Source organism: Teleopsis dalmanni, chromosome 2 (genome assembly GCF_002237135.1).
Source record: "Teleopsis dalmanni isolate 2A chromosome 2, ASM223713v2, whole genome shotgun sequence".
NCBI lineage: Eukaryota > Metazoa > Arthropoda > Insecta > Diptera > Diopsidae > Teleopsis > Teleopsis dalmanni.
The window spans coordinates 212,128,605-212,143,578 of NC_051847.1; the positions used below are offsets into that span (position 1 = coordinate 212,128,605).

The 14,974-nt window shown below is 29.9% G+C and overlaps 3 protein-coding genes across 3 annotated transcripts in view; 2 read left to right on the forward strand and 1 right to left on the reverse strand.

The window, feature by feature from the left end:
- Nucleotides 1-5,256, forward strand: part of LOC119686292 (dedicator of cytokinesis protein 3-like) — a 58,009-nt gene extending 52,753 nt beyond the window's left edge. Inside the window, exons 10-14 of the mRNA XM_038100844.1 lie at nucleotides 1,280-1,486; nucleotides 1,545-1,719; nucleotides 1,869-2,090; nucleotides 2,153-2,389; nucleotides 2,457-5,256. Coding sequence (XP_037956772.1) covers nucleotides 1,280-1,486; nucleotides 1,545-1,719; nucleotides 1,869-2,090; nucleotides 2,153-2,389; nucleotides 2,457-4,169 — 2,554 coding nt within the window. The 3' untranslated portion in view covers nucleotides 4,170-5,256. The remainder of the gene's footprint in view (nucleotides 1-1,279; nucleotides 1,487-1,544; nucleotides 1,720-1,868; nucleotides 2,091-2,152; nucleotides 2,390-2,456) is intronic.
- A 4,173-nt stretch (nucleotides 5,257-9,429) lies between these two features.
- LOC119682197 (replication protein A 70 kDa DNA-binding subunit-like) lies at nucleotides 9,430-12,185 on the reverse strand. The gene is made up of 8 exons (XM_038095564.1): nucleotides 11,907-12,185; nucleotides 11,553-11,794; nucleotides 10,874-11,493; nucleotides 10,531-10,643; nucleotides 10,245-10,471; nucleotides 9,920-10,184; nucleotides 9,659-9,853; nucleotides 9,430-9,595 (listed from the first exon to the last, which is right to left on the reverse strand). Exons 1-8 carry the CDS (start codon nucleotides 11,943-11,945, stop codon nucleotides 9,482-9,484), a joined length of 1,815 nt encoding a protein of 604 aa, XP_037951492.1. The 5' UTR covers nucleotides 11,946-12,185; the 3' UTR covers nucleotides 9,430-9,481.
- Nucleotides 12,186-12,736: 551 nt separating this feature from the next.
- LOC119684069 (pre-mRNA-splicing factor ISY1 homolog) lies at nucleotides 12,737-14,259 on the forward strand. The gene is made up of 4 exons (XM_038098018.1): nucleotides 12,737-12,922; nucleotides 12,979-13,001; nucleotides 13,059-13,219; nucleotides 13,275-14,259. The coding sequence occupies exons 1-4, from the start codon at nucleotides 12,920-12,922 to the stop codon at nucleotides 13,919-13,921; spliced, it is 834 nt and encodes a 277-aa protein (XP_037953946.1). The 5' UTR covers nucleotides 12,737-12,919; the 3' UTR covers nucleotides 13,922-14,259.
- The last annotated feature ends 715 nt before the right edge of the window (nucleotides 14,260-14,974 follow it).

Sequence of the window (14,974 nt, forward strand, 5' to 3'; positions counted from 1 at the left end):
TATTTAAGTAATGCTAAGAACTATTACGTGCTCTTTATGTATTATAAATAATACTTATTGTATTAATATGAATAAAATGAACAGACTTGCGTGGGTGTTGTTGTCTAGACTAATTTTGGATTTCTAATAGAAGGATTAAGCGGCACTTAGTTACTTGCACTCACGAGCGATTCCGGAATGTAACCAGGCTGCCTCTAAAATCAGACTTACATTATAAACTAATCTGGTATTGTCTATTCTTAGAAAAATGCTTAAAATAACATTGGGTTATTTTTACTGGTATTATAGTCTAGATAAGTGACCTTAATTTGGAGTCCTGATGGTAGGGTTAAACAACGTATAGTTTTGAGCGATTTCGGAATGTTGACCTGGCTGCTCCTGAAATCAGACTCACATAATAAACCACTCTGATGTTGCTTATTGTTAAAATATTATCTTAACTAATATATATATCTTTCTTGCTATGTATTGAAGAATCGAGCATATAATCAATAATATTAACTAATGCATAAATTACTAATATTCTTCAGGTAATAACAAAATATGTTATAGATTCCTAAAATATCAGTAAAAAAACATTTTTATTTGAATTTTAACTATGAAAAAACTAATGTACAAAATACAAAATATGGACTATGATTGTTTAATTTAAATTTATTATTATTTCTCTGGAAAAATAATTATTTCTCTAAAAATTCAAATGACCATACCATTTGAATACCCGATTAATGTACGAGTCATTGAATCTTACATGCCTACGGACTAAAAAGTCCCCACATTGTCAGCTGAAAATTCTTGAAATCCCTGTAGTACGACCTTAAGGTATTCCTTAACAGAGATCTCTGGTTAGTATTACGAATAACTTTTTATTGTTTAGTCCATTCTATTGTCTTTAGACCTATTCTTAAATTTAAAGTTATTAATTAAGTTCTTCTTGACTGCGAAGAGCAATTTAATCCTAAAAAAATAGACCATATGAAGAGGCTTTTACCTTTAATGCAAAACATCGCCAACAGTTACAATAAAAGCAAATATATTAAATCTCTATAGATCTTTGCAATTTTGTCGCCATTAAATTTTAGCTAATAGTACATATTATAATGCTTTTTAAGTTATTACTAACATCAAAAATTGTTCTTATTAGACTATATTATTTAAGAATATTTAAAAATAGTTTTTGTTTTGCTCTTTTTAATTTCTCATATTATAATTGCACTTAATTTAATAATAAATTATAAACAAATCATTTATTATGTTTTAATTATTACGCATGAAATAGCCTCTTGGAGAAAGTACAAACTGAGAACCCTGGTTGGAAAGATGCTGGCACAGCATTTATAGCATCTGTTACAAGATTATTAGAACGATTATTAGATTATCGCAGCGTTATGCAAGGTGAAGAAAATCGTGATAAACGCATGTCATGTACAGTAAATCTCTTAAATTTTTATAAAAATGAAATAAATCGCAAGGAGATGTATCTAAGGTAATTCAAACTAACATAAACAATAATAAAAATACTATATTTATCTCTTATATGTTAGATATATATACAAACTACATGATTTGCATTTGCAAGCTGACAACTTCACAGAAGCTGGTTTCACCTTAAAATTGTACGCAAGCATGTTAAGTTGGGATCGTGAGTCTCTAAGTTTTGCACCAAGTGATACCATAGGCCAACCAGAATGGCAACGTAAAGAGCGTTTGTACCATGAGGTGAACTAAAAAATATATCTATTCTATTATTTCTTGTCATAAGTTACAACAAGTGTAATGAAACTGTGTTTAAATATCTAAATTTCTTTAAAAAACAGATCCTTATTCTTTATCTTATCTTTATCTTTATTCTTTTTTAATCCTATCAGATATTGAAATACTTTGACAAAGGAAAATGTTGGGAGAAGGGCATTCCCCTTTGCAAGGAACTAGCTGTACTTTACGAAACACGCCGTTTCGATTATAATAAATTGAGTGAAATTTTAATTTTAGAAGCCAAATTTTTCCAAAATATATTAACACAATTACGTCCTGAACCAGAATATTTTCGCGTGGGCTTTTATGGTTTAGGATTCCCACTTTTTGTGCGGGTAAATAAAGGTTATAATAACAATTTTATCGCTTTATACTAAAAGCAACATTATTTCTATAGAACAAACAGTTCGTTTATCGTGGACTTGAATATGAACGCATCGGTGCATTTACACAACGTCTACAAACTGAGTTTCCTACCGCACAAATTCTTAGTAATAATAATCCACCTGATAATAGCATTCTTACGGCATCGGAGCAATATATACAAATTAGTAATGTTCGTCCTCTAGGTGATGCTCAAGCTTTGAAAACAGCTATGGTACCAGTGCCTGAAAAAATTGCTAGATTTTATGATGTAATATAATTTAATATATATTAAATTAACTTAAAGTAAGCCATTTCTAAATAATTTTGTTACACAGGTAAATGATGTCACCCGTTTTATATATGATCGTCCAATTTACAAGGGACCAATTGATAAGGATAATGAATTTAAGTCTCTTTGGGTTGAACGAACTACACTCGATATAGCAAGTCCCCTACCAGGTATATTGCGTTGGTTTGAAGTAAAACACAAATCCGTGCAAGAGATTACACCAGTAGAATTCGCTTGCGAAACTATGAATAATGTTGGCAAAGAACTTTGGGATTTGATTGTGCAATATCGTAATGATCCAAAACGAAATATAAATCCATTCTCTATGCGTTTGCAAGGTATTATTGATGCTAATGTCATGGGAGGTATAAGTAAATACCAAGAAGCATTCTTTTCTGAACAATTCATAAAATCACCGCAAGGACAGGGACAACAAACAAACGTGCAAAAATTGAAAGCTCTCATATTGGAACAAATACAAATTTTAGAACAAGCCTTGGAATTACATGGGCAACTAGCACCTGCTGGTGTACAACCCTTGCATAATCGACTACTGGAACGTTTTTCACAATTAAAACAAAGCCTTTCGGGTATGGGTCGTTTAAAGCGACAACATTCTGAAAGCATTGTTAATACACCTTTACCACCTCTGCCTACAGAAAAACGTACATTAAGTTTGGGTAGTAATGCGGCTCCACCAACGCATGCATTGGCACCACCAACATCCTTTGCTAACTCTAACTATTATGGTGTTTATGAGCATGATGATATTTATACAAGACCTGGTGATACAAGACCAGTAGAGATCACTAACCTAAGTTTAAGTTCGTTAGCTCATAACTCTTATCAAACATTAAGCAAAGAAAGTCTTAGTATACCAGAAATAACACGCGATCAACAAGCACCACCACCAGTACCAAATCGACCACGTTCACAAAATTTTGTAAATTCTGCTGTCGATAGTCCAGAAGTGCCACCTAAAAAGAATCTCAATCAATTAAACTCACCAAACGCACCACCATTACCACCACGTGGCATTACACCCGATAAGCGTGCTTCAAATCCTTTGGTATTCAATGATTTTTCAAATTCAGATGGTACAAGTTCCAGCATGCCACGAAGGCCACATTCTTCACTGAACCAACATCAACAACAACAACAACAAAATTCACAAAAGTATTCCGTGGTTGATATAAGTTTCGATGATCCAGAAGCAGATCAACCACCACATTCGCTTAATCATTTACACGATCCTACACATTTAAATGTGGGCTATACACCGAATGATTTTCGAGACTCTGGCATATCCACAACTAGCTCGCATGAACTCAATCATCTTAATAATTTAAGCGAAGAATCATCAACGAACTCACTTAGTACTGTACACCAAAGAGAACACTGCCGACTATCATCAAATGACAGTATAAATGGTGCTTTTACTATTAATACACAATTGAATATAAATCATCGTGAAAATTCTGCTAGTTCATTTGATATAGAGGATCTACCAATGCCACCACCACCGCCAATACCACCAAAATCATTAAATATAATTACCGCAAACGATTCATCTTCAATTGAAGAACAGCTTTCACCAAAAATTACACATAATCATTCCATATCTAATCATCAACATAATCATCATCATCATGTTCATCAACAAAATGGTATTAATGACGGTTATGTTGCGCCAAAAATAAATACAAATACATCTACAGGCGAAATTAGTGATACAAATGGAGATGGTAACACTTTTTGAGTTGCAATATGTCGCTGCCATCTACCACCGCCTACGACAACAACACACTCTCAAAGCAGCACCACAGAAACTTCATCAACTACACCATCGCCTCCTCCTCCACCACTAGCACCACTAATAACCACAACATCGTTACCACCCATTATACACACACAAAATCATAACCATTACCATCAACATGAGCATGAACATCAACATGAGCATCATTATCATCCCAGTGCACATTATTGTCATGAATGTCTTTCATCACCATCACCACCACCTACACATGCAACAACAATAACCGAACAGGTGCTCGTACATCGTCTGCCAGTTTCATCTTCATTATCATCATTAGCAACACCAACACAAACACCACCACCAACTACATTAACACAGGCAAGATCACTATCACCAACCACTCAAGGCTTACCATATATGGAGCACTGTTCATGTGGCTTAACATTTCCAGTTGAGCACAGAATAAGCGAATCGGCGACTACTTCAGCAGCTTCGACTTTACAGCGCGAACGAAATTATTATTTCAATGATGATCAAGAGATTAACTATTATTCGGGAAATAATACGTTTCATGTGCATAATCACAGTCACAATCACAGGTTTAATACCGCCCTATACAATACTCATATTAATTCACTTTCCCAACACAGTCATACACACACTTGTCAGCACGCAAGTCATGTACATGCACAGACCGATTTTTCGTACCCCAATCCACGATGACCAGTCACACTTCCGAATAGAAATTATCCCTAGTTTTCTGAGCATTGAATCCCATTGAGGAGATATCTAAATCAAGAAAAATGAAGAAAAATCTACATTATACCGGTATCTATCAGATATCTGCTGCTCTCGTACTGTAAGGGTCGTTTAATTAATTATTACTGTCGACTGTAGTCACATCGAAATGGATCGAAATGAGAAATATTGTTATAATTTTAACACAAATTTAAATTTCAATAGCACAAATCACTTTTTGATGACCTCAGAGCTTGCACCTTTTTGAAAACAAATACTAAGCTAAAGGATATTGAATTATTTCAATGCAAAAATATTGCAATCAAATATTCAACTAATGTAATGTTAAGACTCAAAAAAAAAAAAAAACAAAATAGTAAATAGATATATATAATACATATGTATATTTATTCAAAGTCAATGTTTTTTATGTTTGGTGCCAAAATTAAGTTAAATTATATTTACCAAAAAATTAAAATAATTATTTGTGTTTTTAAAATAAGTTCTAAAATAAGTTTATATATAAATTGTAAAACATATCTTTTTTTACATGAATTTAAGTCAATATCTTTTCATGAATCTTTTTAAACAAATTTAATAACTTAAGAAACAATATTTATGTACCACCAAAAACTAAACGATTTGAAATGGAATTGTTAAAATAAAAACTAAAATGTTTAAAGTTACTAAAATCTTAAAATATTTAATGGATATTTATAAAAAAAATAATTCTTAATTATATAGTCAAAAAAATTTGGTTTTTGTTTAATATAACATTTCAGATTTTCAAGACGCTTTCATTTTATAAAGTATAGCATTCAATTTTAATTTTCTAAACAAATCATTTTATAACACTCTATATTGATATAACTTAGTTCTCGAGACTCTACTAGTTTTCATGTAAAAGCTTGTGCAATTATACAGCCTGATATCTAGAGACCTAAGCTATGTCAACATATAACATAGCTAAAAAGCTACTCAGAATATTAATATTGACAAAAATCCATTGTCAAATCGCGTTACCTGCAAAATCAGTATAATGTTATATGATCATTAAACATACATATATCTATATAGATAGAGTATATAAAGTATAAACAAAATACAAATCTCAACTGTATGTTTTAATTTACAACAATGTCTTTAATATGTCTTTTTAAGGATATTAAAATGAAGTCAAAATTAAGAACGTTTTTTAAAAAATTTGTTATAGTTGTGTCTAAAAAAAATGTCCACAAACATGAAGATATTATATTATACCTGCTTAATCTATTCTGCTAACTAATCAGTCTACTTTGCTATAGGTATAATAGAAAAGTAATACCCATAAAGCTTTTAAATCTATTAGTTGTGTATACTATAACTTATAGTATGTGCGCTTTATAAGCACTTTTTTTCTAATATGTGATTATATGTTATTTAAGAATATAGCAAAATGAACGTGGAGTGATGTTTGAAAAATAATTATTTAATATTTTTATAAAGGACTTGCAGTTTCTAATTTTTAGAGCTATCCATCAACAAACGAATTTTATAAGCAATTTTTTTTAAATAAATTTATTATTTTATAAGTTTTATATTTAAATTGTAAGAGCTTCCCAAATATAAACAGAAGAACAGAATATAAAATAAAAATAAATTTAAAAATTTCAACAGCTTCTATCGTATGAAATTTTTTAATTAATTTCTAACTTTTTTAAACAAATTGAAAATGACTTTTAATAATTAAAATAAAATCAAAAAAGTAACAGCATTTATAAGTTAAATTGTATAAAATTAATTAAATAGTTTTTAATTTTTTTTAAAACAAACTATTTATTTAAACTATATTGACATTTTATAATTTGCATTTTATTTATATTTTTTCTTTTATTACATATAATTTTATTTTGTTACTTTTTAATTTATAAATAAAACAATCAGAATTTAAAAAAGTGTAATTGTAAATAATCGTATATATATCTACCTATTTAAACGATATTTATATTTTCGCCATCGTGAAATTTCAACAACAACAAGAAAACTTCTTTAAATCAAATTATAACTATTAATATTATATATATATATATATATGAAATGTAGTACTGTAACATTATGTAGTGATGCACATAATATAAAATTGTTATATTTTATATTAATATATATATACATATAATATTTATATAACATATTAAATAAAGTTATATATAATAAACTATATTATAGTATTGATTCTAACAAAATACATACAACATCACACTAAATACTATTAATTTATATAAATGTTAATATATATTAAAATATATCAATACAATTAAATTTATATAAAAAATTAAAAATAACTTAATATGCAGTAAAAGTGTGAATGAATAATTTTTAAACAATAATGCAATTCCTATTCATTATATAATCTTTTTAAAATATATAGAAAAAATAGAAAAAATACAAAAAACAATATATAAAAGTTAAGTAAAAAAGTTGTGAAAAAATGCGAGCGCATTTTCGCGTTTTAAGCATTAAACGAAATCAAAGTTCTTCGAAAAGTTGTAATCAAAAAACACCATTTTAAAATTTATTCAATATAAATTTTATATAACAAATATTTATACAAAAAATTTATATATTAAATAAAAAAAACAAACATAGTTACATATTATAAAAATCTATAGCGAAAATCTTCTAATGTGCAATGAAGTCATTTTACTTTAAAGAAACGAAAAAACTATTCATTATTTTTAACAAAAAAAAAACAGATATAAATAAAAGAAAAACAATATATACAAGTAATAAAGAAAATCATAAGGATAAAATTAATTATACTAGTCAACATATAAGCAAATTATTATGTTATACATATTATTTATATAAAATTTGTATATCATTTCAAATACATATTGTAATTTAAAATTTAAAAATTAATATATTTAAAAAGCATAAAGCGAATTTAACAAATAAACTTTAATAAAAACATTTAAAAACCAAAATAAATACTATATATACATACAAAAAGTAATGGAAACTATTCATTTTTTAATTGCCATACCTGACTTTAAATAAATTTATTTTTCGCTTATTGAGAAATACGTTGATTATGCGTTAATGAAAAAAATCCGTTTAAATTTAAATTTAAAAATTTATATTTTCATTATTATATCTCCAACTCAAATAGCATTAACGGTACTGCTAGATATGATAAAGGATGTTACATACATTCAAACCAATGTTAAATGCTTCGCGTATACATAAACGTACTCGATGGATCCAGTGGCTAAGCTGATTCAATAATTCAGACATAGCTAGCGCTACCGTCAGACGGAAGAACTTTCAAACATGACTATACGATGTATTCATGCCTATAAATATACATTATAGTAGCATATTTAAATATGTACAGTGTATTTAAATACACTAGATTTTTCTGATCAGACTAGTTATATCATTTTGTAGTACTTCAGTGGAAAGGAAAATGATATGCAAATAATTTTTAAAAATAATTAAAATTAAGGCATGCCACAATGCCCTTAAAATTAAATAAAATTTATATCACGAGGGTGGTTTGATAAGTCAGTGACTGTTTGAATTTCCCGCGCAGTTACTCCAAATGCAACAGTGCTGCCGTCAGCCATAATCTACCAGTGGGCAACTTTTTAATTTTAAGCAAGCTACGTCGTTCAGTTGGTGTTGGATAGGCGTTCAAAGTAGACAACCTCGTGGATTTTTACGAAAATGGAAAAAAGTGAATTTTGTTTGCTGATTAAGCATTGTGACCAAAATCCACGAATTGAGATACGAACTGCTACCCCATCCAGCATATTCTCCAGATTTAGCCCCCTGCGACTATTTTCTGTTTCCAAACCTAAATAAATGGTGAAATTCACTATTCACACTATTTTTCTATAACATCTCACAAGGAACTATAACATCTCATATAAAAGTAACTATTATGTCATATGGGAAGAGAGTTAACATACAAGATGAAGTGTCTCATTGCATTTAACGTGACCAAGGACGACTCACGTCTGTAATGGTCAACTAAATAACTAAGTAAGTAATTGTTATGTTGTTAGCCGTATAATTCTCATATTGTTGAAAGTCCTTAGTTATTTGGTTTTCTTACGAACTTTGATGTGATGAGTTGCTTTGGGACGTAGATCTAGACTCTTATGGATTCTTAAAAGCAATTGATAAATTCTAGCTTGCAAAAATATTTATAATATAGAGCTAAACCTTTTTCAAGTTCTTTTACTAAATCTCTTACTATATATAAACGAAAATATAAAATAAAATTATTTCAATAGTTTTCAAATGCACTATCCTTTATTTATTTGATTAGTACTATAAATTTGGTTTGTTTTTTTTTTCTTTTTAAAATTTTTCATTTATATGTGTTGAAATGTAAGAGACATTTGAGGTCTTAATTATTTATTAGCATTTTTTTGAAATACTTTATAGTTTTATATACTTTGCAACACTAAATAATATGCAAAAAAAATGAATAAAAAAATTTTAAATAATTTGAATAACTTTTGAAATTTCTTAAATACTATAAAGTAAGGACTATCAATCATATATATGTAAGCTTAGTATTGAATGGCTTAAACCTTGTCAATACCTGTAAGCGTTTTTAGATTATTAATTAGGTATTTATTGTACTCTTTATAGTTGATAGGTGCTACTGATTGTACAGTTACCTTATTGCGATGCATATCCTGTTAATAAAAAATATACATATTTACTTCATATGTTAATAAAAAATATAATATAAAACTTACGCCATAAACTTCAACTTTGGTGCGTAATTTAAAAATGTGTGAACTGAAATGCAGAGATGAAAATATTTCCTCAGCTTCAGTTGCATTATGTTCTAGAGCTTCGCCAATTTCTTGTGGAGAACGATTTAACAATTGTTCGGCAACATCACTAAAGCAAGTAACCCAACGATTAGAGGTCCAATCACCAATGCACATCTGTTAATTTTTCAAGTGTTTTTTTTTTTAATTGGTTTCATAGTATATATTTATTTAATAACATACATTTAAAAGCAACCTGTACTTGAAATTGGGAAAAACAGCATTACAACGTTCACAACGATAATGGCCATTATTCTCATCAACCACTTTTTTATTACATTCTGGTTGTGGACAAGCTTTGTAAAATGCATTTTGAGTTTTAACAACATGAACAACTGCTTTGCATTGGAAGTAATCAGGTCTGTCACCTTGACCCAAATTCTTTTGACGAGCTTCAAAGAATGATATCCATTCGGTGTTGAAGTTACCTCCCGCCACACCGGCACCTCTGTTAAAAAAAGATTAGGTAAACATAAATTTTATACAATAAAATTTATTATTTCACAACCTGGCAGATATGGAGACTGCTACATCTTTTACTCCCTCATTGTCGAACCAACCACGTAGTTGATGGCCTTCTGTAATATCTGGATTAATTTTCATTACTGAGCTTTGACCCATACTAAGGGTTTTTCCTCCATTAAATTCAGCAATACGAGCTCCTTTTAATAGAACGATAGGTTGTACATATCCATCGAAATTTACTGCTTCATCTCCCCATATTGTAAGTTGCACCTTAAAAATCGAATATATAAAGATAAGCATAACTGAAATTATTGATCATTTTCACCTACAGAAGCATTGCTCTTATCAACTAAAGTAATATCACGTTTCTTGTACTCTTTATTAGTGGTACGCGACGTGAAGATTTGTAATTCACCAATTTCTTTACACACACCAATTGTATCTAAAAATAGATATATAAATATATGTTAATATAATTCCTTGTTTTGATGACTTCATGCTTTTTATATATTTTCGAACGGACTATTTGATCAATGTTAAATAATGCCCAACCCCAACTTGGATAAATACGAATAATGCCCTCAATTAGTAATAAGTGACGACTAAAATTATAACATAATAATCTCATACTATTCTATTAGTTTTATACTTGTAAACCAACTATTGTCATACCAACTACTGATTTAGGTTCGATGTTAGCGAGTTCAGCTATTGGTTTCAAATCATATGTGATTTGGGGTATACCATCACTTTCATCATCACAAAGTTGAACGGCCGTTTCACTAGTGAATGTCATTTCATAATCATTCTTAAGTGTTGTAAATTGTTTATTAGCTGGCTTCAGTTGACATTTGGATATAAGATAGACATGATCCACCTCAATCATATCAAAATATTTATCACACTGCTCCTTGAAAGCAGTTGCACGTATTTCACCAGATTCATCCATCAAATCCATACTGAATAGTTTACCCTCGCCTTTGGCGTTGCTCCAAGTTCTTATGGCACTTTTAAATGTGACACGCGCTTTAATAACCCATTTATTTTGATATGGACTAAGACTTGAAATCGGATGTGTAAGACCAGAATTAATAGTTTGATTAAGAGTATTATTGTTATTATTGTTAACAGGTTTTATTTCCGGTTTAGTTGGTTTAACAGGTGATGGTACAGCAGATTTTGCAGCAGCAGCTTTGGCATCAACTTCGGTATAGGAGACTGGATCACCAATTTTTCGTCCTACTTCACCACCAGGATTGAGAACTGTTAGTTCCAATATAATGAGCACACGTCTAAAAGGATAGTACGTTTTAATAGTGTTTGGAAAAATCTATAAATTCTATTCACTAACCGTCCGGTTTCAGTTTTATTAACAACGGAAGTTATGTACTTATCCACTTGGATGATAGTATTTTCACTAATTTTACCGCTTCCATGCAAATGATTTAATTGCGTTGCCAGCATCGCATAACTATTCAAATATTTTCCATCAGAAACCAATAGACGTAAACGTTCCATTTCACCGCCAGTAATTTTTTTAGTGCCCAAAATTTGTAATACGGGCTTATCAACTTCCTCACCAGCCATTATGCGCTAAATAGTTTAACAATTTATTAAAATTAAAATTACTTCATTAAAAACCCAAAGTGCCCTTCGGTATAAAATTTTTTCTTTATGATAAGATATATTTTAAATATAAACTTACAGCAATGACTCCATTGGTTAAGGGCGCTATGCCAGGCATTTTGTTAACCTTTTTTGTAGCAATAATTTATGCACAAAAAATAATATCTAAATTTGCAGAGATTTCGCAACAAATTGGAGTGCTTGATTACAGTTTAGTAAAATTCCGCCAAACACGACGCAGTAAAGGTATCTGGCGCGAAGGGAAATTTTTTAAAAAGGTATGTGTCATATGTAGAGTTGTATTTCATACACAAAAATTTAACTGAATTTTGTGTATAAAATTTTTAATAAATAGTTGACGAATAATTTAGGGTATTCAGACGTTGCTCCACCATTTGATATGCGGTAAATTGATAACAACAAATCTTTAAACTATTATTTTTAATTTTTTTCACTTGTTAAATGGAGCAGTTGATTGTTTGTTTTGTTATATATTCAATAATAGGAAAAAGTAAAGTATATTGAAAAAATTGAAAAAAATTATTATGATATTTCTTATTTTTAATTTCTTATTTCTATCAATGTTTCTTTATATATTATTTTTTCAAACATTTCAAATTTAAAATTACACTTAATTTTTGTGCTAATTGTGCTAATATAAAAACTTTCCAAGTATTATACTATTTATTTCATATATTTATTAAACCAATAACATAATGTCATGATTACTACAAACCTGATATCTAACAGTTTTAGCATAGTCCGTTTTTAAATAAATTATTGCTTAAGCGTGTTTTTATGCTCATACATGTAAATGCTATAAGCTGCAATATAATATACATCTAATGTTTAAACAACACTTTTTAAAATTTTTTTAGTTACTATTGGAGACTACAAGATATAAGTTTGCATTAAACGACAGTTTGTAAGAATTTTGTAAGACAAAAATCATGTCTGGTGTAGATAAAAATTTGTTAACAAATTTTAAAAAGTGTGGAAATGCAACACTTAGTTGGAGCGACTTGGTAGCACTTCAAGCAAAACAAAACGTTTGACATTTGCAATAACAACAAACGAAGAGCTGGAATTAATATGGTAAATATGCAAAAATTAAATATAGAAACTTTTATTAACAAAAATATTATTTTAAGGCGCGTAATGCGGAAAAGGCTATGTAAGTTTTTCAATATATGAAAACAATAAAAGTGTAACTTTATTTTTGTTGTATTAGGACAACATTAGCACGCTGGCGAGCGGCAAAAGAAGCAGAGTCAGGTGAGAAAGATCGGCGACCGTATTTGGCATCTGAATGCACAGATCTACCAAAATGTGAGAAATATCGTTTGGAAATAATACGTGAGATTTCCAAAAAAGTATCACAAATACAAAATGGTAATTTATTTGAAAGTATGGATTTTAAGTTATATACTAAATATTTACATTTTAGCTGGTCTCGGTGAATTTCGCATAAGGGACTTAAATGATGAAATTAATAAATTATTGCGTGAGAAACGACATTGGGAAAATCAAATATCCGCTTTAGGCGGTCCGCATTACAGACGTTATGGCCCAAAAATGTTTGATGCAGAAGGCAGAGAAGTGCCGGGTAATCGTGGATATAAATATTTTGGTGCAGCTAAAGATTTACCTGGTGTTCGAGAATTGTTTGAACAAGAACCGCCACCACCTCAGCGTAAAACTCGTACTGAGCTCATGAAGGATATTGATGCTGAATATTATGGATATCGGGATGATGATGATGGCATACTTATACCATTAGAAGAGCGAATAGAACGTGCAGCTATTCAAGATGCACTTAAGGAATGGAAAGAAAAAATGGCACGAGATGGTCGTATAATAGATGATAATGAAGATGATGATAATATATATCCAATATCTGGACCTGCTAGAGAAGCTGCTGCGGCTAAACGTAATGACGAAAAGGACGTACAAAATGATCCAATGGAATTGTTGGCACCTCGTTTTACAGCACATGTGCCTGTGCCGACGCAAAAAGATATTGAAGAAGCACTTCTAAAGAAACGCAAAGAAGAATTATTAAAGAAATATGCTGGGGGTGGAAATTTGGATTAAGTTTTGTTAATAAAAGCAAAAACGAGACAATGATTTTACCAATTATTTATATTTACAAACAGGTTTGGGATCAACCTCAATATATCAATACAAGAGGTGCTCAATTGGTATTCCATATTAGTCTAAAGAGCATGTCAATCGTGAGAACGTGTATTTTAATTTGGTCAAACAATTTTGTAATTTAAAATTAAAACAAGCAGCATATAAGTCCCAAGTTCCAAGTCGAAAATTTTTTTATTTATAATACAAGCGGTTTTAGAAAAATTGTTAATTAGGTTTCCTCACTGAGTACAGCGTTAACTGGAGAGGGAGGATCAACTTTAATAACTATATGTTCTGCTATCATATTATTAATCAGTTCATTAGGATTTTGTTTAATGGAAATTCTGGTAGACCGATGCGATTCCTGTCGCAACGCAAATGATAATTGTTTCTTATTTTTATTATTTTTCATAGATTTTGCTTTTTCCTCAGTATTTTGCAGCATATTTTTGTTCCTTAATATTATTTGTCGAACCGTCTCATGGGAAACTTCAGCACCATATTCATTTTTTATTTCCAGAGCAATGCAGCGTGTTCCTTTTTTTGGATTTTGTCGGGCTTTTTTTAAAATTCGTGATTCGTCACGACGAGATAATTTTCTTGGTCTGCCAGATGAACTTAACAACTCTAATCTACCCTCATGTTCTGCTCTATTAATTATATTATAAACAGTTCTTAAGGCCAATTGGTATTGCTCCGCTAATTCCTTTGCCGTTTTCCCATCTTTGTAACTGAAGTAAACCGATTTTATAATTTTTTGATCCACACGCATCCCTGGCATTTCAGTTATGAGTCTTCAAACCTCAGTAAAGTTTATACTGCCAGGAGCGAGTTATCCGATTTTTATTTGTGCTTACTTTAACTTTTTGCAAAACGTTAATTGACGCATGAAATATAAACAAAACACAGCTGTCTTGTTTAAATGTGCTAGTGCTGCCAATAAATTTGTAAAAAAAGCTTAACGTATTTTATGTTTTAAAAACTCTTAAAGCCGATTTTAAGTCTGCGTAG

Bases quoted from the DNA above. Each gene is read 5' to 3' on its own strand.
- LOC119682197 (XM_038095564.1), bottom strand. From the start codon at position 11,945: ATGCCTGGCATAGCGCCCTTAACCAATGGAGTCATTGCT. The intron at 10,644-10,873 runs GTATGACAATAG...ATCTATTTTTAG, and splicing joins CGAACCTAAATCAGTAGTTG to ATACAATTGGTGTGTGTAAA. The intron at 10,185-10,244 runs GTTGTGAAATAA...TTTTTTTAACAG, and splicing joins GCAGTCTCCATATCTGCCAG to AGGTGCCGGTGTGGCGGGAG.
- LOC119684069 (XM_038098018.1), top strand. The intron at 13,002-13,058 runs GTAAGTTTTTCA...TTGTTGTATTAG, and splicing joins CGTAATGCGGAAAAGGCTAT to GACAACATTAGCACGCTGGC. The intron at 13,220-13,274 runs GTAATTTATTTG...TTTACATTTTAG, and splicing joins AGTATCACAAATACAAAATG to CTGGTCTCGGTGAATTTCGC.